Here is a 24,077-nt window from a genome sequence, read left to right on the forward strand (position 1 = left end):
ACTTAGAAGGGCGGCTCTATTTATCGATAGTATTTCAAACCGTGTAACAGTCAACACCATAGACGTGGGAAAGCCAAACAAGAACATTAAGTGGTGGGTTCGTCTACCTGTGTTATGTCATGGGCTACTTTCCATCATCGACCCATGACCCCTTGGACGCGCCCCATGGCGTCCTGACAAGCCTCCCAATGCCTAGCGCCACGTTCGGCCCCGTGGTCTCGGAAGTGCCAAGTGACAAGCGCGCATGCGCCTCTGTCGCCCCACCGATAATCAGTGCCAGCGCCCAGCGGTTGGCGAATGCCAACAGTGCCGCGCGCACAGACAATGCCGCGCGCACAAACCATCATGTTGCTAACAGAGCCGCGCACCCAGAACTAATGCCAAGCACCTGCGCCCAGCCGCAAGCAGATCCAAATCGTGTCGCGCTCGCCAGCAGCCCAACGCGCAGACCCTGATGCTCAAGACAAAGTTGCTACCAACGGACTTGCTTCTACCTCGTAGAAGATTAAGTCCTTTTCATTGTAATTATAGAGTAGTTATACTTCATTCATTTTCAGTGTGCTTCTACAGCTTTCATAGGTCTAGTCATGTAACTTTGGTTTTTTTTTAAGCATTATTAAGGAGGACCAAAGCATTCAAAAATTCAAGCAATCAATCATTTCTCTGTACTGGTGTCTCTCCCTCCCCCCCGACACCGCATTGCATTTTGTAATAGCTTTCATCATCATCAATACAGTCAGCTTTCATCATCAATTGCTAATTTTCGCTGCTCAATTGCTCACGACATTGGTTTTTCCGTACGGCACTGACAATCTAGTCTAGCATACGGAGGGGACCTCAGTTGGCGGACAACAACCGCGCTGACATCTGTTTGTTAGACTTATGTCGCCCTTCCAAGAAATTTCAGGAAGGCGCCGCGTAACAGTTGGTCTCAGAGCCTAGGCTCGACATCGGACGAGGGAACACACATTGCCATCATCACCATTTCTGACCATGGTGAATTACGGGGATCGCATCATGACCCTTCAAGAGACGGTTGACGTATTACGGCCCATTGTGGATACGGTGCCTGATCTAAGAACCAGCCTACTGGAAAGGTTGGACAACCTGGACCGCTGAATGCGGCAGGCTGAAATTGACATAGCAAACATCAGTCACGACTCTGAAGAAGACCGACAAATGGCAGCCGTCGAGGCAGCCTAAATTCATGGCAAATTCGAGGACCTCCAATAGGAGCGTGCTGAGGATTTAGCCCAATGGGAACTAGAGGCAGACAGACTAACTGCCATGCAGCAAACCATAGACAACTTGACAGGCCAGCTCAATGTTGCCAATGCTGCCCTTCAAAGCCTGCTCAAAGGAGGCGAAAACTAAATCAGGGGTGCCATGAACATTGCCCCCATGCCACAAAAGCTAAAAATTCCGAAGCCAAAGCCATACAACGGAGCTCGGGACACTAAAGAAGTGGAAAATTTTATCTTCGACATCGAACAATACTTCGATGTCGTAGGACAGTTGGAAGAAGCCAAAAAGGTAGCAATTGCTGCCATGTATCTTCAAGGCGATGCAAAACTCTGGTGGCGAGTGAAATACGAAGCCATCAGGGCCGGTGAAGATACTCGCTAGACATGTACAGAACTGAAGGCAGCCAGACGCCAGCAGTTCTTCCCCGAAAATGTGGAATACAATGCATGGAGAAAGCTGCGTGAACTCTGCCACACCAGGTTAGTGCGGGATTACGTGCGAGAATTCTCCGCACTCATGCTAAACATACGGGATATGGGGGACAAAGACAAACTATTCGCATTCATAGAAGGTTTGAAACCTCATGATCATATGGAGCTGCAAAGACAAAGGGTAGATACCCTGCCCAAGGCCATTCAAGCCATAGAGTGCCTTGGGGATTATCATTTGGAAACTCGGAAGGATAGGCCCAAGCCTCCTGTCCGAGGGGGATACAACGGGATCCAACCTAACAACGGTGGCCCTAACAGAAACAGAGGAGATCGAGGTGCATCCAAATCTAAGACTTCTTCCTCAAGCAGCAACAATGCTGCATCAGTCAACAACAAATCAAGGGAGAAAGCCCCCTTCAGAATGTTGTCATTGCGGCGGGAAATATTGGAACAATCAATGCCCCAATACACAGATCAATGCTCAACAGACTGTTGAAGATGAGTCAGATCCTGACGACTCAGACAACGCAGAGCAATTAGGTGCCTTCAACGCATTTTTGGCTCCATTCATAATACCTTGGCGGGAACCAGTGCTGGTAACCCCAAGAAGAACGCATGCCCAATCGTCAAGAAAGGGAAAGAAAAGGCGGATGAGAGGCCTCCCACCACACAAAAGAGGACCTTAATGTTCGTCGACATGAAAGTCAACGGCAAACCTATTCGGGCATTGATAGACACGGGTGCTACCCACAACTACCTGGTCTCAACTCAGGTGCAACTCCTCGGTCTACCGGTGAAAAAGAGTAGGGGTTGTGTCAAGGCTATCAACTCTCCATCTAAGCCAGTGAGTGGAATAGCCAAAGAAGTGCCAATGAAGCTTGGCCCATACAAGGGAATATTCGACCTACGCATAGCTATCATCAATGACTTTGAATTGATAGTGGGATTGGAATTCCTAAGGCAGACCAACACAATCCCGGTACCATATGCCAACATGCTCCTAATGATAGGAGACAACGGGGCCAAACCCCGCACCATACCATGCATACCCATAAAGATGGCCGCTGAAAACATCTCATCCATGCAGTCAAAGAAGGGAATTAAAAGACCTGAACCTATGGTTCCGGCTGCCCTCAACATCATCAATCAAACATCAGATCATCAACGTCCAGTAACTCATGGCGCCCCTCAGTGTGTGAAGACTTGTCAAGCATGCCAAAAGGACAAGTCGGATCACTCAGCACAAGCGGGACTCTTGGAGCCGCTACCTGTCCCACATAGACCTTGGGAAAGCATTTCCCTGAATTTCATCACAGGATTACCCAAGGTCGGAAATCTTGCAACCATCATGGTGGTAGTAGACCGGTTTTCCAAGTGTACTACCTTCATAGCAGCCCCACAGAACATATCGACAGAAGATACAGCTCGACTCTTCTTCTCTCATATTGTCAAATATTGGGGCATGCCCAAAGACATCATTAGTGACTGCGACTCACGCTTCACTAGAAAATTTTGGACCCATCTCTTCAGGTGCCTCGGATCCAAATTGAATCATAACTCAAACTTCCATCAACAACCAGATGGCCAGATAGACCGGTTCAATGGCATGCTGGAGGAATATCTCTGCCACTTTGCAACCGGGTCACAAACAAATTGGGTGAATCTTCTCGATGTTGCTCAACTGTGTTTCAATTCTCAAAAGTGCTCCATTTCAAACAAAAGCGCCTTTGAAATTGTTACCGGACAACAACCGCTACTCCCACAGACAGTGAATGCACCAAACATGCCAACATCGCCTCGAGCTGCCAGCTTCTCAGAAGAATAGGAGCAAACTTTGGAGATAGTACGAAGCTATCTTATCAAAGCCCAAGAAAGAGCAACGAAATATGCCGAACAAAACATTTGCTTTGTCCAACATCAAGCAGGAGACAAAGTGATGGTAAGAGTCCCAAAGCGATACTTGTTTGCAGCGAGGACCCAGGACCCTCGCCTATTGCAAAACTACATCGGACCCATGTCCATCGAAAGACGCATGGGGAAATCTACATACCAGGTGAATACTCCAGCCTGGTGGAAAATCCATCCAGTCTTCCATGTCAGCCGCCTCAGGTCATTTCAGAAATACATAGAACGTCATTAAGAAAGTCACCTCACTACACCGAGGGGAACAGACCTCCCAGCCAACAAGAGCCTGACCAATCATCATCCTGCAGGTAAGGCTCCGAGGACGTCGCCAACTCAGGTGGGGGAGAATGTCATGGGCTGCTTTCCATCATCAACCCATGATCCCTTGGACGCGCCTCGTGGCGTCCTGACAAGCCTCCCAACGCCTAGCGCCACGATCGGTCCCGTGGTGTCGGCAACGCCAAGTGATAAGTGTGCATGCGCCTCTGTTACCCCACCGATAATCAGTGCCAGTGCCCAGCGGCTGGCGAATGCCAACAGTGCCGTGCGCACAAACCATCATATTGCCAACAGCGCTGCGTGCACAGACAGTGCCACGCGCCTAGATCCAATGCCAAGCACCTGCGCCCAGTCGCAGGAAGATCCAAATAGTGCTGCGCGCGCCAGCAGCCCAACGTGCGCAGACACTGATGCTCAAGACAAAGTTGCTGCCAACGGACTTGCTTCTACCTCGTAGAAGACTAAGTCTTTTTCATTGTAATTATAGAGTAGTTGTACTTTATTCATTTTCAATGTGCTTCTACAACTTTCATAAGTCTAGTCACATAACTTTGGTTTATTGTTTTAAGCATTATTAAGGGGGACCAAAGCATTCAAACATTCAAGCAATCAATCCTTTCTCTATACTGGTGTCTCTCCCTCCCCCCTCCCCCCGACACCGCATAGCATTTTGTAATAGCTTTCATCATCATCAATACAATCAGCTTTCACCATCAATTGCTCATTTCCGCTGCTCAATTGCTCACGACATTGATTTTTTCGTACGACACTGACAATCTAGTCTAGCGTACGGAGGGGACCTCAGTTGGCGGACAGCAACCGCACTGACATTGGTTGCTTAGCCTTACGTCGCCCTTCCAAAGAATTTCAGGAAGACGCCGCGTAACAATTATCATGTAAGCAACTAACCTTGATGGTGGACTAGAATTTGAATTTTGAGCTATTATATATAGTAGCGATAAACAAATTATAAACTGTTTAATTATCGAGAAGACGCAACTTCCTTGAACTTTTGTATAGTGATAGCATATAATAAAGGAGAAATTTTGTAGTGAAAAAGGAAAAGTTGTTTGAAAAAAGTGGAAATAACTGAAATTTTTATGATATGTATGATATATTAGCAAAATTTATTATTAAAAATAGTAGATAACATTTTGGGATAATGTTGACGATAAACACTTTTGAATCGACAAAATAATTTAAAAGAAAAGGAATATGCAATAAGAGAGGCTTAGTAGGTGATCCAAAAGTAGCTGATAAAAAAGATATTTTTAAGTGATGATTCTACGATTAAACTATTACATGTTTTAATAAAAGTGCCGAGACGGACAATATTAACAGTTAATATTGGTAAATAATTATTGATAATTGTCTATTGGAATGATTGACATATCCTTAAAACCGTTTAGAACAAATATAACTTTACATTACATTAAAAATGGTGAATGACAAAATGGAATAGAGAGATAGTTATGATTTTGATTTAGGAAGAGTAATCCGGGAATTACAAAAAAATTAAGAATAAAATAGTAAATAATTGGTCAAACCAAAATATTTATAAGCGAATGATAGATTATCAGCTTATATCTTCAGATTGATTTTGGCCGAACCACAGAGTGCTTAACCTTATCAGTATGTCAACTATGACATTGGTATGAAACACAGGCAGGGGTTTTGATCTATCTTGGGACTCATAGCTCTTCTTAGTAACTGGCTTCGCAATTAGATATTTATACATAATTTTCTAATACAAATATAAAGTGTAAGTAAAAGTTATTGGGTTCATCCGAACCCGTAACGAATAGTCTACCTCCGCCCCTGGTATCAGGGGGTGTTCCGGCTACGGGTTCAGCGAACCCACTAAATTTGGTTCAAACCCTATATTTATTTAGAACAATTCATTGATTATTTATAATTTAATAATTTAGAACTCACTAACTTAAAATTGTTAGAACTCCAAACCATAAACTTGAAACCCTAGTTCCGCCTCTGCCTGGTATGAAGTATGTCTTCTTTGGTGCTTAGCAGCGTGACAATCTCAACTAGGGGTGTTCGTCAGCCGGTATGGTACATATTTGGCCGTTTCAGTTTGCTATTTTCGGTATTCGATTTCTTAAAATGCTATACCGATACTATACCTAACTATATTCGGTATGATTCGATTTTTCTCCTTTCGGTGTCGATCGATTTATTCGGTATGGTAACTTCGGTTTGTTTGGCTCGAATATTAACTAATGCATAAAGCCATAGATTATAATATTCTTAACTAAGGTACTCACAAATAAGAAAATAAAAATATAATAATATGGCCAAAAAAAGAAATGGAAACCAAAAATGCCAAACATATACCCGAGAAAGGTTGAAACATAAGTAGGCAACCAAAGAAAAGAGTGAAAAGCAAATATAGTGAAAAAAAGAGAGTAAAGGTTAAAAAAACTATAAAAATAACGGAAAGTAAAATTTAGAACTTAATATTTATGTTATAATCAATAGTATGTGTATTATATAATTTAATATATATTTTGGTGCAGTATCAGTATTTTATTTTAAAATATCGAATACCATACCTAATATTAATTTTTTAAAAGAACTTAAACCGGATACCATACCAAATATCAAAATATCGAATACCAAATACTAAATTTTTTGATTTCGATACGATAATTCGGTATTTATCAAATTATGCACTAATCTCAACTATGGTCCATGAAAAGAAGAGGCAAATAACATTAATTTTATAATTAAAATTTAAAAAATCAATCAAATGCTCGACCGTTGACTGCAACATTCTTCTTAATCGAATCTTTTATCTTCATTATTGTTTCCAAAGCCTTCAAGAAAAATAATACTCTATCCCTTACATTTTATTTGAATCTATTATTTTTTTCATTCAAAAAAAAATGATCCATTTCTAAATTTGAAAATAATTTTGCTTAAATTTATAATTCTACCCTTAATGAGAAGCTTTTATAACCACACAAATACCCTGATCCCTTTTTGATTTGTTTAGGACCATAAATTCTAAAATTCTTCATTTTTTCTTAAATTTTGTGCCCAATCAAATAGATTCACACAAATTGAAACGGACGTAATATAAATACAGACCTGTCAGAATATGGTACGTTTTGTTCTCGATTTCTTTAATTTGCTCTATTTTAAAATGTATTAGATATAATAAAAAAGAATAATACAAGAATCTTTAGTTAATTACGTATGTTTTTTTAATCAAGTCAACTCAACTTTAGAATTATGTACATTCTATAGGTTCTAGGATTCTATAATTCAAAGATAACTCATCACCTCGTTTAATATATGCATATAGTCACAACATAAAGAATTTTTATATTTAAAAATATAGTATATCTTTTCAGATTACATTCACTTAATCACTTAGCAAGAAAATAATGTAATAATGTTTTTGAGATGATTGAATATTGAATAATAATATAATAGTATTAAATTTCTTTCGCACTTCCGCATATTCAAGTGACTTGTTGGCACGACCCCACGTAGGGCTACACGTTCTCCTCGTTACCACCCTTGTCCTTTCTGCTTTTCTGCTGTCACTTCTAGAAGCACAAGTATAATAGTATAGTATTTGGAAAGAAAAAGGAACCGTCCAATTATTCCATTCATCGTTTTGTAACCATAAAAAAATATTAGGAAAAACAAAACCATAAAAAACAAGACAAAACCCACTCATTTCGTTTTAATTTATGTAACGTCACTTAAATTAACAGTTTAATATTTTTTTTCAAAATTTATTATTTCAAAGATGTTATAATATTTGTGTGATTATTAATTTTTTGATACTTATAATCACAATATAACATAATATTTACATTACTATAAAATAATAAAAAATAAAAAATTATATTATTTTTAAATATAAAAAGATATCATATCTTCTTGAACGAACTAGAAACAAAATAGTGTCACATAAAATTAGGGAATGAGTTGGTGTGATAGTTAAAGTTTTGGGCGAACTAGTAATTTTGGTCAAATTTTTTTATTTATTTAAAAAACTTATTAAATATATAATACCCTAACAACTTGAAATGTTAGAATTTTGAACACTTAAATTTCAAATAGCGATTATGATACGTATCATAAAGGGAATATTACATGTTAATTTCTTAAGATCAGAAACAAGAAGAATTTAACATTTAAGCATTAAATCTTCCATTCATTCCATATTCATGTTGTCGGATTTTGTAAACCTTCACAAAAGATGATGAGAATAAAACTATACCGAAAAAATCACTTACAAAATTAAGCAAATAGCCAATGAGGGAGTTAAATGCGGTTTTTCTGCATAAATACCCGTTTCTTGCCGTTTATTTTTTTTTGAATGTTTGTCTGTGTCCAAACCCCAACACCTCATCATTATCAACATTTTCCCCAACTTCTGTCCTCTCTTTCTATTTTAGCCCCACATTTCTGTACTCAACTCAAAAGCTTTTGCATGTACACATCCCCCATTTTTAACATTAATTAATAAAAAACTCTTTAATATATCAAGTTCGTGCCTATTAGCGGTTGCTGTAATAGTACCAAGTGTCGATTTTCTCTCCTTCAATCTTCTCGTCTTTTTAGACTCTAGAGTTCTTTAGTACTATGCTTCCAAAAGTGTAGTTTTCTGTACTCAAAAAGCAGAGATGAGTGGAAACGAATCTCCAAGAATCTTTAACTCAACGACTCACTTAGATATTTTCAAGAAATTCAAGCGTTTGAAGCCTTTAGAACCATCACCTGGACTTCTTGGCTACTTCTTTTTCGTTCTTTGCTTATTCTTATGTCTTTTCTTGTTGGATTATAGCACAGTACTGAACACTGGTTCTCACTTTCGTGGGCCCTCTTTTTTTGTTACCTGGTTTGGCCTTAATGACTATTCTTTAGTAAATAGTACTATCAACAGAAATGAAAAGGTGGGATTTTTAGAAAAAGGTGGTGATGGTTGTGATATTTTTGAAGGGAATTGGGTATGGGATGAGAATTATCCACTTTATCAGTCAAAAGATTGTAGGTTTTTGGATGAAGGATTTCGTTGTTCTGAAAATGGTAGGCCTGATAATTTTTATACTAAATGGCGTTGGCAGCCTAAAGATTGCAACTTGCCCAGGTTGGTTTATCTTTTTATTTTTTATTTTCTTGTTGTTTCGATCAATGAAATACTATTAATTGTATTGCTCTGTCTTGTGTATTTATGTTCTGCTGCTAATATCTTTTTGGGCAGAATTTTCATTTTTCTTGCATAGCTTGTCCTAGCTTGACACACTATCATTTATTACTTACTCTGTTTCAATTTATGTGATACTTTTTTTCTTTTTAGTCTGCCCAAACAGAATGATACATATACATATTTAGAAGCAATTTAATTTTAGACTTCTGATTATTCCGTAACGAGATGATTTAGCAACAAAAGTATTTACTATAAGTACAACTGCGCTTCAGTCCCAAATAAGTTGGAGTCGGCTATATGAATCTTCGCTAACCATGTTTCTCCATTTAAGCTCTATGACATATTTTAGACCACGAGTTTCAAAACTTTTCTTTCTTTTTTAAACTCCGTGCCAGTCAAACACCTTCATGTAAATTGAGACGAAGGGAGTATTGTCTTCATTGTTCTGTATTTTGAGAGGATTAGTGTGATTAGCTGTAGAAGGATTTTCATAATCATTTGATATGACCTGGAAAACAAAATTTAATGTTGTTACTACTTTTGGTACAGATTTGATGCAAAATATATGCTAGAAAAGCTGAGGAACCGACGAGTGGTGTTTGTTGGAGATTCAATAGGAAGAAACCAGTGGGAGTCTCTTCTCTGCTTGTTGTCTTCAGCAGTTTCTGATAACAGCTCGGTATATGAAGTTAACGGTAGTCCAATCACAAAGCACACGGGTTCTTTAATTTTTAAGTTCAGGGATTACAACTGCACTGTTGAGTACTACAGAGCACCATTCCTAGTGCTGCAAAGTCGTGCGCCTTCTGGGGCTCCGGGAAATGTTAAAATGACGGTGAAGCTGGATCAGATGGATTGGAGCTCTGCTAAGTGGAAAGGTGCAGATATTTTGATTTTAAACAGTGGTCACTGGTGGAATTATGAGAAAACCATTAGAGGGTAAACTCTTTTCTTTCTTTTCAATCACAGCCTTTATTTCCTTCGACTAATGTTTGATGAACGGAATATGATACGTAACTTGGACTATGTCTTAAGTAAAAATAGGAAAATCTACAAGAGTGGCTAGAAATAGAGCTAATATTGTTAGTATCTCTTATTGATGGTTAACAAAGTTAAAAGCTATACATATGTTGTAATAAAAGAGCTGCTAAAGATTGGTATCCATAAGAGAGTAGTTTACAACCATGACCTATATAGTAGTTTGAGAATGCTAGCAATCAAATCTTTTTATAGACTGACAGAATCCTTCAATAACCGTTGAACTACTTATTAGCGAAAAATTCCATGTAAATAGATAATATGCCTGACGATACCAATTAGCATTAACAGAGGATTTCCAAGTACTGGATCTCTTCCTGTGCTTTATTTTCACAATGTTGAAGGACTAAATGAACTGATGGTTTGGTTGAGTATTGAAAAGTTTGAGTTCCAGTTTCCTTTTAAATTGTCCCCATGCATTAATTATGCCTTGGATCTATGACATTTCATTTATATGCATGACTCGAGGGGGCATAAACATGTATCCATGTGCATGATTTGGCCTTAAAGATTCAGCTAATTGATCTAATACAGAAAAATTCTTCAGTTCAGCTCTACTTGGTTCCTAGGGCATACTTAATGCTCCAATTTGAAATTTGATCAATGGAATTGACGGTAGAAAGATGTGCAATGATTCGCAAAATAGACACAATAATCTGTCATGGAAAATGAGATTTTGAGTTTCTAGGCTTCATTCGGGAGGCAAAAAGAAACAAAGAAGATAGAGTGAATTTGAAGGTGGTTAATAATTCAATCTCCACAAATATCAAAAGAGCTGATTGAATATGTTTCTCCCCTTCATTTTGCTTTATTGTCTCAGCCTTTAGATTGGCCTACTTATTGAAATGAAACGTGTCAGATGAGGTTCGGTTGATACTCACCCGTTGACTTGTTGTGGACGAACTTTATGAGCATACAAGTCTTCTAGTTCTATTATGTAGTAAAATTGATACTTTTGTTAGGATCAAGCAACCATAATTTTAAAAAAAAAATGATAAGTAGCCTAACAAGTCTTGTGCTGGAGTTTAGTTCTCTTTCATTCTGATGAACCCAAGTTATTTGGATGTCTTGGTTATCACCTCTAAAAGGTGTATGAATGTTAAAGCACTTTAAATGTGTATTGCTTTAGTAGAGCTGACATACTTGATATATGTGAAGATTTACGACTCCTGAATTCCTTTTCCTTGACAGAGGATGCTACTTCCAAGAAGGCGGAGAGGTCAACATGACGATGAGTGTGGAGACAGCATTTCAGAAGTCAATTGTGACATTGTTTGATTGGATAGGTCATGAAGCGAACATGTCCAAGACCAAAATATTCTTTCGTACTTATGCTCCTGTACACTTCAGGTAATTCTTCTCTCCTTTTGTTTGTGTAGATAAGTTACACTTCACGTAATTCTCACTCTTGATCTATCAAATGAAATTGATTTCCGTAACAAAACACAACTAATCAATCTTGCCACACCTTGAATAAATCTTTTGAGGTCTTTCTTTAGTATATCAAATTAGAAGTGTGAAATGGCGATTAGCTGAGACTCATCTAATGTCCCAGATTCTTTCCATAAGTATCTGTTTGTTATATTACGTTAGCCTTGAGAGGGTGAATGCACTTTTAGCGGCTGCGGTTACGCTTCATTGATCTTCTATAGAGATGGAATGTGTTGAAACTTGTAGTAAAAGGGAAAAATGTATTTTCTTTGGTACTTTGGCGGTGGTACCTAGTTCATCTTATAATCCATGAGAGAGACAATGATAGGGAAATACGATGTGCTAAGATACTCAGGCATTGAGGATAGATATATAGCTAACATGGCTTATCCAAAAAGCAAAAAAGGAAGAGGAAAGGATATATAGATTTTATGTCAAGTAAGAGTTTATGTATATGCATGTATGTGCAGCTATCCATGTACTCCATCTGGGCCGAAGTCAGTCTCCTTCACTTTTTCATTTAGTTTAAGGAAAAAAATTCCCAGAAGTTCCTTCTGACCAATTTGCTATAATTCAAATAACCTTCTAATATTTTAGTAATTACAACTACCTCCCCTCTCACTACCTTTACTGCAATCACTTCTATTTTTGAAGTGATAATTCAGATATACCCTCGATATTCTCATAGTAGATTTTAAAAATAAGTAGATTTGTTAGTATATCACAAATACATTGCTACATAACTTATTTACACTTGGTGATTTTTTATTCTCAAATTCAGGAACCGATATCAAGTTAGTTGAACTTCAAATTTTCTTAATTGGGTGAAGGAACTAATCTAATAAAGGAAGTTCGTCGCACTTTTGTTTATTATCTTTAGTTTGGCTCTATATTTAGGAACCTTGATCACTATTATTAAATTTTTGGTGAAATTTGTTTGATTGACAAGTGCGCCTAATATTGACTTTGTCTTGGTAATGCAAATACTATTTAAAACAACTTAGAAACTGATCAAATTTTTGTATGGATCAAAATAGCAGGCAGTAGTCGAATCTATATATGTTCTGAAATAGTTGGTTCAATAACTTAATTTCGATGATCAGACTAATTTTTGCCTACAGAAAGGCGCATTTGTAGCATAACACTGAACTAAAGGGAATACCAATTGTCATAGTGATGGTCCTCTACATTTTGGCTCGAGGGAGGTCAGCATAACATTCCCCATCCCCATCCCCACCTCTCTCTTTCCCAAATACTCAAAAAAGAAAAAAAAAATCAGCTTTGTGGTTTAAAACTAATATGTCGTTGGAGCAATATTTCCCCTGTTCATCTCTTATAGAGGAAACATATTTTGTCTAATCTATTATCTTTCAGAAAGAAGAGAAAGTATTTTGAATGAGGGGCCACATTGCCTTTTGATAGAGCTTTTAATCAGGAAAGGATATCTGTTGTGACTGCTACTTGACGGATTTCACTAACTTGGAATGTTGATAGGGGCTGTTCTAGAGTCCACCCTAGTAGTTGTTGTACTCTCCTATATTTTACCCTTTACACTGTTTGGGACATCTGGAAAAGGAAAAACCAGACAACCTATATGGTATGAAGGTACATATTTATAGAAAAAGAAAATAGAAAGCAAATGTTGTAACCATCGAGAGAAATAATAGATTGGTATTGAATGGACTACTATGAAAATTTTAAGAAAGAGGTTCAAATTTTCATCTTAAAGCACCATGAAGTGTGCATTAAAAGGTTTTTAAAGTGCTGAATTGAGCAGCATTGAGTGTTGCACCTTTTTTTAACTAAATGATAAAATGTGTCGGAGAAAATTCTTTTTCCAACAAAGGTATGCAATGATTCAAGGTAAGCCACTCTTAATCCATAGGTTGTTTTCAAGGATAAATGCTATATGCATTGTATGCTTTAATGCGTAAAGGCTTTCCTCAGTTGAGTAGATCTAGTACTTGGTGTGATTTCTTGATTATTTTATATCTGCAAATTATTGGTATTTTGATTAATAATATCTAATGAGCCATACAAACTAGTCTAAAATTTGTTTCAGTAGATATTTTGTTTTGGTTATCTCACTCGATATGCAATTAATGAATCGCTCTGATGAACACTACAGAGGTGGAGATTGGAGGACCGGTGGTAGCTGTCACCTGGAGACACTACCTGACTTAGGATCATCCGAAGAGTCATTGAAGAGCTCATTTGAATATAAGACGGTTATAAATGTGCTATCGCAGCTCGCTAACAAATCAAAGGCTTGGACTATGGGTTTACTGAATGTAACACGAATGACATCTCGGAGAAGAGATGGTCACTTGTCTTTGTATTATTTAGGCCCTAATGTGGGACCAGTTCCTCTTCACAAGCAAGACTGCAGCCATTGGTGTCTCCCTGGTGTCCCTGATTCATGGAACGAGCTTCTCTATGCAGTCCTCCTCAAACAGGAGTTACCTCGGGAACAAATCTCCGAGTACACTTCTTCTCAGTTCCCGGAATGACAGCAGAGAGGTCATCTCAAGCAGTTCACCTTGTTAAAGCTCATAATTATCAGATGTGTAACGTTAGAAAGGGAACTTGAGCTGGAGCACTCAATATGCCAATACTTATAAACCAAATGAATGCGGCCTTCTTCGAGAATCAATTTGAAATTACAAAAAAGGGCTTCCTCACTTGAGCTGATGAGGTACCTCCTTGGTTCCAATTGCAGTTTGTGTATACATTTGATTTTTTTCCTGAATCCTTTAATCAGGAGTGAAATTTAGGTATTTAGTTTGCAATATTGTATAGTGTAAAGGGCATCATGAACTGTATAGATGAAGAGACATTATCCAGTTTGACAACACTGGAAAATACTGATCCTTTTGATAGTGTTCATAGAACAACAATAACTATGCCTCTACCTCAAGCAAGTTGGGGTCGGCTATATGAAGGGTGAGGAAAAATGTGGTGATATTGCCAGCCATTTGGTTCACCGTGTAAAATTCTTCTTCAAATTGCAATGATAATTGTTATTAACTACTCTTACTATACGACGCCTACCTAGCCAACGCTTAAATCCGGCTCTGCCCAAACGACTATTGCTGAGCAGTTATTGGATATCAAACAAACCTCCCCATAAGGTAATTTTAATGGCATTTCTATTTTGTTTACCCAATCACATGAAATTTTACCCAATTCCATATCTGGAATGTACGAAATACGTATTAACGGAGGAAGAAAGAGAATTGTCTACTTAAATTGAATTGAGTTGGAATTTATTGGTATTTTCAATGATACAAATGGAAAGTTGACTCTATAGTGATACCATCAATTAAGCTTTATTTGACTATGAGGAAAACATTTTTGCGAAGGAGATGCATTAGTTACATCTACTAGTGAAAAATTAAGTTCTGGTGATATGAAATAGGTGTACCAAAATTGAGGATCTGCTTTATCATGGTATTAGATCTTAAGTTTTTTATGATTTCTTCTTTGTTACGTTCAAAGTAATACTTCTTTTAGTGATAAATCAGTAAAAATAGATAAAAGTTATTAAAGCAATGAAATTATTACTCATAAAGGAAAAGAATCCTCCCTATATAGAAGAGAAATGTCAAAAAGAGACATGAAAATGTTGTCATGTAGCACAAGGTAGACAAGAATACATGTTTGATATAATCCAAGTTTTTCAAGACAGCTTATTTCTGAGGTTAATCGTCAAAAGGGTATTGTTCATACCTCATTGTACAATCAACAAGCAAAATACGACCTCCAATTCTAGTATCACAACTAGTAAGCAAATTAGCTTTAGCTGAAGCCAAACAAGTTTTACAATCTTGTTTGGTTAGAGTAGTAGTTTTGTTGTTGCAAGCAGCATGTCCATACGCAAAAGCGTTTGGATAGGGAGAAATGTTGTGGTAGTCATATCCGTGGCGCGACGGCGTGGTGCTCACTAGTTCTGCAACAACATAGGCTAGACTTATGGCAAAAGGATCATCTTTGAAATATTGTCCGCTGTTGCACTGGACCTTTGTCAAGTTGGTGTTTGGAATGCCTTTTACTACTTCAAAATTCAGTCTCAGAATGAGAATTGCCACAACTAGTGTTAAGTTTGTCATCACTTTTATCATCTTTGGAGAAAACAGGTTCAACCCTTTTCTTCTGCAAATGTTTCTGTTTTCTCTAAATATTTGAGATGATGAGATGATAATTGTGTCCTCCGCCTGTCTAGGGACAGGACAAGATGTAGCTTTCTTGCCTTTGTTGTCATTTTGTTTGTTTCAATTTTGGTTTAGTGAAGCTTGGTCCTTAGCAATTGTCTTTAGCTTTTGTTTGGTCTTTGGTGGTTGAGATTCGTACATCTAGTAGAGAACTAATATATGTGCTTACTAACATAGTATGATTAACATGTATATTTTCATTTATATTGTATAAACAGTTTTTACATAATCAGTGTAAATTGATTAGTTAATCTCTTAAAGCATCCACCTGTGGGAGCCCAATTGCAATGATTTTAAGTGGGTTTTTTTTTTTTGTTGTTTTTGTTTTGGATTTGGAGCTGAAAATGGAGTTTGCACGTATGAAGGCCCCTAATGTACAGAATTCCGTATGTTTATAAATACTCCAATTTTATCGCACTTCACTCCTCTCTCTCTCACCAATATTAATCATAATTCTTTAAATGCAATTTGTTGTCATTATTCTGGTGGAAGAGTAATAACACCATACAGTATTAAATTTCTAATTTCTACATTTTATGAAAAAAGAGAGATAGAATATCCTCAAATCCTGATCAAATGCTACAACCCCAATATGCATGTGAATTACTCAAACGTTTCTAGCAACTTTAAAATGTGCATAGAAAATTTAACGACTAGAGTATTTATAATTTCTAACAGAATAGAAATTATAAAAGGAAGTTAAAAGTGCAGTGCAACTCTTTTATAATATACTTCTTAATTACATTGAAGGCATTGCATTTCTATTAACTTGGAGTTTATTTTTTTATTTTCATCTTTTCTTCCTTATAAATATCTAAAATGTTAAAATCTTCTACCAAAGAACACCAAAATATTTCAGTTCATCATTGTTGGATTGACGAGATTTAGCCCATTTATTTTCAAGGGTGTTATTTTACACTTCTAAAGGGAAAGGGTAGAGTTTACGTGGGAAGTTAATGAATAGAAAGATTAAAATAAAATCCCTTTTTGGCACCCCTATTCTAAAAATAAAGTTTATATAGGTATTTAAGACCCCTTGAAATTAAAGGCGAATTAAAAAATTAAGCTGCCAAGTTCGGGGGTCCCTAATATTTTTACCGCTTTTTCCTTTGTCCAAAGGAAGGAGCTACAATGCTCCGTACATATTCGTCCGGATTCAATAGTTTTGGCCCAATTTCTGTATGTGCGCAAAAAATTTAATTTAATATGTATAAATAAGGGATCTTTATATAAATACAGTTGCGGACATATGATTTTGTGCAAGCAGGTTCAATCTTAGAAATACATAACTTTAATCGTAAAATAGTAGTTATCAAGTGGGTTCAAATAAAATATTTATACAAAATTTACACAACTTTAATCGTAATTTATACAAATACACAGTATTATTTTTTGACGAAGCAGGTTCAGTTGAACCCGCTTGCCACCATGTGCGTCCGCCACTGCACAAATAGCCGGTCATATTCATTGTTTGCTTTATCTAGCCATATACATAATTTATACATTAATTATACACAATTATACATATATAATACATAAATTATGCATATATTATATCTTCACAGGCTATTTTTAGTTCAAGCGATTAGATGGACGACTATTTGGGTTAATTCTCCTATAAAGAATTTATTTAAAATGGCTTACTATGTTCTCGAACTCAGAACCTATAAACTCAAAATTTTAGCTTAGGTGGATTATAACCTTCCCAACTAATGGAGTAGCGCTTGTCTATTAACCGTACTGCGGTACTGCCCATATTTCTATTATATAGGGGCACCAGTAATTTACTGCTGAGTAGATTATATATAGTCAGACATCAACTTTTTTGGTGTGGAACCCTGCAATTTCACCAAGTTCTTCCACTTTTGTAGCCACCATTTCTACCTTCTCCACCATCTCTAACAAATGAAATATAAAGCTTGCCAAGCCAAGATTTTCAGTCGAATTCTCCGCAGTTTTTACAAGGAGACTTAGCTCTTGTATCATGCATTGTGTTCTTGGACTTATCAAAACTTTAGCACGACATATTTTCATGTCCCTTATGCTCTCTCCGACCTCCTTCAAAATCCATGCAATTGACAATCCTATTATTTCACATGGCTCCTTTATGCTCTCTCTTTGTGTTGGAGATGGCTGCTCATATATCAGTACCAAACAGAAAATAATTATAGTAATTAAGAAAAAGAGGAAGTAATATATTGAAGTAATTTTTTTTTTTTTTTTTTACCTGTCTGACTGATTGAATACATCCTTTGAGTGAGAGAACTGAAGCTGCAAGCTCCCTTAGAACCTCTCCAATTTGCAAGTACTTCTCCCATGGATAAAAGAATCCAAATTTCCCATGCCAAGGTTCCCACTTCGCAAAATTTGACTGAAATAGTTATCATATTATTAATTTAATAAAATATTTATATCCGACTTTATGGATTTCCTAGTAAGAATTGTTAAGTATATTATACCAGTGACTCATCACTGGACTTGGAATGCAGCACTGATTTGCATCCACTGACGTCAATAGTTGGTTGTTTTTCTTTATCATCGGCTATCTTAAAATATTCCTCTAAGCACCCTGAAAATTAACGAGAAACACGTTAAAAATCACCACCAATGGGTAAGATATATTTCAAAAGTAGTATATTAGTTCTTAGTTTAAGTTTAATTTTATGCACTGGCGATGCAAAATATACACAAAATCAAGTCATTTGTAACAAGTAAATTTCTACGATACTTACTACTACTATTTACTAATCTGGTAAAAATATTAATTAACGTGGTATCACACGTTAAACAACACTAATAGTGAGATAAATCTTTAAATAGTCAATCCATTATTTCAAGACTATTACTAAGCCTAAAATTAAGATGGCAATGGATTGTTCATGTTCATTTACGTAAAAATAAATAAATATTTGGAGGTTAATTTATTGGGAGGAATTAAATATGCAAATTTACCTTGGATAGAAGAGGCAACTTTATCAAACTTAGAAGCAGTGGAGGAATGAAGTTCATCACTAGCCCAGATGGGGTAGATGAAACTTGTAAATATGCAAACAGCAAAACCCATACCAATGGTGGAAAGTCTCTCTCCAGCCAATTTCATGATTTTGTCAGCTCTTACTCCAGACACTACTACCAAATTGAATGTCAATATGAAGATCATAACTCCATAGTCATATCTCTTCTTCACGCTTGGTATCAACCTTGAGTACGTTGCACCAGCACCTGTTCATGATATAATTACCATTAATGTTACATATACCTTTATTATTAGGATACGAGTTATATATTCCGACAGTGTAAAGTATTTTTTTCACTATCAGTATAGCATGTTATCCGTTTTATTTTTCAAATTTTAGTATGGGTAGTTACGTGTAGTTTTTAGTAGGTGACCTGATATTTAAGTATAATATCCAAATTAAGTGAAAGTAGTAGCCTGAAAATAAGTGAACTAGTAATCTGAAAATAAATTAGATAATCTGTTATAGTAGATTAAATTACACTGGTAATTAATGTATAGTTAGAAGCTAAACTCTTATTATTAGCTTCCTTTAGTAACTTTATTGTGAGGACATATGAGTGACAATATTTACCAATGACAATCACAGAGAAGCCAACAACTAAGGCTCCGCCAATTTCTCCACTTTTGTCAGCTAAAATTGCAGCCACACATCCCAATCCACCGCCCAATACGGTACCAATCGCTCGGTTTATGCCTTTGCTTAGTGTAGCACCTGATAGGAGATACATTATCAGTGGAATTTAATTTATTTATACTAATAGTCTAAATAGTTTTTACACTAACAGATCGGTACATTGAAAATACATGTACATTGATAGGGGAAAAAATGGATGAATCATTAAATGACAAACCTGCGTAGAACTCGAAGACAACTACAACAGTCATAATAGCCCACATGGCATTTTGTCCAACTTTCTGGAATAGAGGATCTAATAGATATAAAAGTGATACCAATACCAAAGCTAGCCCAACTTTGACACTATGTATTACTTTCCTCATATCCAACTTGCTTGTTCTTTCCTTGAGAGATGAAACAATATCAATAAAGGAAACTTTGGCTTTCTGCTTCTTTTGGTCATGTTGAGAAATAGTTTCTCCATTTGGAACAGGTACAACGTTAGAGCTCATAATGCTTAATCCTTAATGTTTCTTCAAAAAACTAGCGACTATATGCAGAGAAGGACAGGGGGAATCGAAGAATGGAATATTGTCTATATATAGGACTTAATCAGACTACTTATAATGCAGCTCCGATATTGTGGATACAGCACTACCTTTTGCACGCTCGGCCCCCATTGGTTTGCCCAAAATAGGTGTGACAAACGAAATTTACATGGCCTTTTACATGCTTTGCTATTTCTTGTAAGAGTTCAAATTATATATTCGAAGGATGTATACATGCAAGCCTCGTTGAAATGTGATATTTGTAATCTTCAAAATGAAATAGGTTATTCACTTGATTGAGGTAAGGGCTTATTTTCTCCTTATAAGATCTTGCATAATTTCACTTTATGAGTTAGCTTTGTTGGGTTGAGCTAGGCATAATGTTTATTTTCTTATTATGGTATCATAGCCCGTCTCATTTATAGTTTTGGTAGATTTAAATTATATGACGAAGTAAAAATAACTTACACAATATTATTTAACTTATTATATTAGGTCACTTATTTTATGTTATCAATCAATGCTTATTAAATAGAATAACTTGCACCTATCTTTTAAGTGATCGGATGGTGTAAATCTTTTTTACACAATCAATGTATAAAACTTAAATTGATACTTGATTACAAAAATGTTGCCCCTGATAGATTATTCACGCTCTAAATATTTAGCCCTAAATGAGCCAAGGATATTAAAGTGTCCCACATTGATTAATTGATAGAATGGATTGTTGTTTGAATTTGGACAATTCTCTAACTCATCAACTAACTTTTGATGTTTAGTTAGAACTTAGAACTAATGTTGATTTTTCTTAACAAGTACTCCCTTATTAAAAGTTGTGAGCATACGCGTTTTTTTAACTTTTATGAGCTATAGTGACTTTAAGTGGAGCACCACATGCCCAGCACCATCATAAACTTTAGTACTTGCTGTTGGTGGTGCAAATGAAAATGCAAACTAAATATTTTGGAAATCATTTAAGGATCTTACAAGTTGTATCTAAGGGTTAATTATGTTTTGTTTGATGAATTTGTTGAGGAATATGGTTTTCGACCTCTGAAATTCGTACTTTTTTGTGCATAACTTTTGGCAATATTTTTGGATTTCAATTTCAGTTTTATGTCTTTAATTTCTTAATTGAGATTTGAGCATATTACAAAACCTATAGTTCAACATAGGATTAGTTGTTTTTAATACAATAAGAAAGGATAAGGGCAATAAGGCATTGACTGCACATGCTCATCAATCATCATGCTGTAAAAGATAGGGGCTTCTCAGTCAATTAATTGCACACTTATCAAATAACATTGGAGTATTTCTTGTTCATCATCAAGAGTTTCAATTGGCGTAGGAAACATACCAACATGATACCAATAACCTGTCTAAATCAACTAAGAGCATTATATTTTTATGGCAAACAGGAAGAAATCGATCATATATATATATATATATATATATATATATATATATATATATATATATATATAGCACGTACGTAGTTGATAAAGGAAGTTCAATTTTGTTGAGTGTGAATATTTTGTCAATCATGCTGATCAAATATCCAATGGTATTACAGCACGGATTTAAGAGATAAATTTAATAGGTTCTTTGTCCTTTGAAAATATTTCGAAATCTATATCTATGAAATGAAAGGTCGAATCATCGTGAAATATTATTTGAAATTTTGCTCAATCCATTTGTAGAAAGCAACACGGAAGCAGAACTAGATACGTTCAAAACTTAAATATTTCTACTTTTCAAAAAAATTCCGCACAAACTTATACATAGTAATATATATTTATATACACACACTAGGCCCATTAATCTTTGACCATGAACTTGTACTGCCACATTCTCAGATATGGGTTCTAGCACCTAATTAAATAGTTTAGGTTCTCTAAATTGAGAAGCTAGCTGTATATGATGTAATGAAGAGTATCAAGCTTTAAATTCTTTACAAAAAGATAAAAGAAAAAAAATACTCAATGTGTTTCATTCGAAATTATTTTAAATCATTAGATCTCATGATACGTCTTTCAAAATAACCCTCGTACTTGAATCATTTGTCAAATACGTAAGAATAACAAAAGAAGAACAAGAAAATATGTAGTAGATCAGAAAAATGAGTCTGGAAGCCAGTGAGGAAAAAAGAGTCAAAAAAGAAGAATAGTTATATACTTATATTGGTGGAGAATGATTATGATTTATTGACAAGTTAGACATCCCTTTGAAAGCCAGGCTAACTAATTGCAAAAAGGACTTCATCTCCAAGTGTAAACCTACTAATATCCTAGGTTTTTTAATGTTAGAACCACTACACATTGTCCATTTTCATTCAGTTTATTGTCTGCTTCTGAATGATGACACCCTTGTTTCTTTCCACGTTGGCTTATAGAGGTGTTAAATGAGCAGATTGGATAGATTTTGGGCTGATTAAAATGGGCTGAGTCAATGAATGAGCGAGTCTATGACGGGAAAAATTTAAAAATAGCAAGATTTACCAGTGTTCATTAAAAAATAGTCACAGTTTCAAAAGTAATAGAATTTTAGCCACTTTTCATGTAAAGATAAATCTGAACGAAAACACTATTCAAAATTCGGAAAATACTCCAGCATAATATACTGGAATTCCAGTATAATATACTGGAGTTCCAGTATAATATGCTGGAAGTTCATACACAGGTGCTCCAATCTCCAATATATTATGCTGGAACTTTCCGCGTGTCGGAGTTCCAGCATAATATGCTGGAAGTTCATACACAGGTGCACCGATCTCCAGTATATTATACTGAAACTTTCCGTGTTGCAACAAAATAGTGGCTATTTTTCAATGACTTTGCAAACACTGACTATTTTTTAATGACTAATCCGAAAACTGGCTAACCCGTGCTATTTTTACGTCTATGACCTGCTCAAAAGTTACTTGGACTGAGATGGACTGTGTCAAAATGGGCTAAATTTGGGTCATAGTCCAACCCGCCCAACTCTCACCAAATTTTAATTAATATGTATTGTTTTTTTATGAATTGCATAATTATTAAATAAGATTTTCTTACTTTTGTTATGGTCATGTATAATATAACAAACAAAAAAGAATTATTTCTAAGATATTTTGACAAAGTTATTCATAGATCAATTTGAGCTAAAAAAATAGTTTAATTTTAATAAGTTGAGATGAATTGAGTCAAGATACACTGAGTTCAATAAATGAGCGAATCAATAACCAGCCCAACCTTGAACAAGTTGGACGGGTCATTTGGGCTTGGGCCAGATTTTACAGTCCTATTAGCTTACAATTACAATGTTATAGTTTTGAAGATAAAACCATGACAACTCAAAAAGTGATAAAGACATTTGTGTGGAAATATATAGAGAAGGTATAAATTTTTGTACATAATTATCTCCAAAAAGTCCTCCAAAATGCGAACGTGATGCATTTTCATGGGCAAACATACGAAAATTATAGATAAAAGAATAATAATGAAATTTGAACTCAAGACTTGTGCCTGATATTATATATTGGAACGTGCTAACATCTCACATGAAATCTCTAACGTTATGAAATCCTAATTCATTTCATATTATATTGCCTGTAAGGTAACCTTGAATCCGAATAAAAAAAGGGAAGCAGAAATATTTTCCACCATTATCATCATCATATTATATTGGTTGTTCTATGGTCCGTACATTTTTTTTTTTGGCTTCATCTACCCACTACTAGCAGAATCAAGATGATATCCCCCCTTCGCAGAAAGTGAAAGGAAACTAATGGAAGAGAAAACTCTAAACTCTTGTGATTATGATAATGCTTTTTCATTTTATAAACATTTTAAAAGGGGTTGCTTTAGTCATATTTTATTGACATTGTGTTTGATTCCGTTTTTGGGTTATAAAATGAAATCAGAAATATTTGTCTTTATTCAATAGTGATACTTTACATGATTTCAATTTGTATAATACTAGTTCCTCTATCTTATTTGAAATTCAGTATTTCATCTTCAACTTTTTACAACTCGTTTTACATGAGCTCCAGTACAATAGGAGGAAAATGAGCAAAAAAAAAAAAATTCTTTTCGAATCCGTATATTGACTAGGCTAAGCTAGATATAAGGGCATCTCTCTCTTCTGCGCTTTTTGCCTGAACTGTCAAATTCGATCGAGTGCCTTTTTACGAG

At 35.8% G+C, this 24,077-nt stretch overlaps 3 protein-coding genes and 1 long non-coding RNA gene across 4 annotated transcripts; 2 read left to right on the plus strand and 2 right to left on the minus strand.

Moving 5' to 3' along the window:
* Positions 1-771: 771 nt before the first annotated feature.
* Positions 772-4,760, plus strand: LOC138891581 (uncharacterized). The gene is made up of 2 exons (XR_011407959.1): positions 772-840; positions 4,666-4,760. It is a non-coding gene; the product is annotated as an uncharacterized lncRNA (long non-coding RNA).
* Positions 4,761-8,226: 3,466 nt separating this feature from the next.
* On the plus strand, positions 8,227-14,550 carry LOC104113329 (protein trichome birefringence-like 10). Its single transcript, XM_009623460.4, has 4 exons — positions 8,227-8,982; positions 9,592-9,981; positions 11,272-11,430; positions 13,640-14,550. Exons 1-4 carry the CDS (start codon positions 8,519-8,521, stop codon positions 14,019-14,021), a joined length of 1,395 nt encoding a protein of 464 aa, XP_009621755.1. The 5' UTR covers positions 8,227-8,518; the 3' UTR covers positions 14,022-14,550.
* Positions 14,551-15,212: 662 nt separating this feature from the next.
* On the minus strand, positions 15,213-15,620 carry LOC138907747 (antifungal protein ginkbilobin-like protein). Its single transcript, XM_070198357.1, has one exon. It carries the CDS (start codon positions 15,618-15,620, stop codon positions 15,213-15,215), a length of 408 nt encoding a protein of 135 aa, XP_070054458.1.
* A 1,392-nt stretch (positions 15,621-17,012) lies between these two features.
* LOC104113328 (aluminum-activated malate transporter 13-like) lies at positions 17,013-19,869 on the minus strand. The gene is made up of 6 exons (XM_009623459.4): positions 19,593-19,869; positions 19,313-19,453; positions 18,675-18,944; positions 18,182-18,291; positions 17,950-18,093; positions 17,013-17,855 (listed from the first exon to the last, which is right to left on the minus strand). Exons 1-6 carry the CDS (start codon positions 19,867-19,869, stop codon positions 17,532-17,534), a joined length of 1,266 nt encoding a protein of 421 aa, XP_009621754.1. The 3' UTR covers positions 17,013-17,531.
* Between the last annotated feature and the right edge of the window lie 4,208 nt (positions 19,870-24,077).

Source organism: Nicotiana tomentosiformis, chromosome 1, assembly GCF_000390325.3.
Source record: "Nicotiana tomentosiformis chromosome 1, ASM39032v3, whole genome shotgun sequence".
In the NCBI taxonomy this organism is placed as follows: Eukaryota; Viridiplantae; Streptophyta; class Magnoliopsida; order Solanales; family Solanaceae; genus Nicotiana; species Nicotiana tomentosiformis.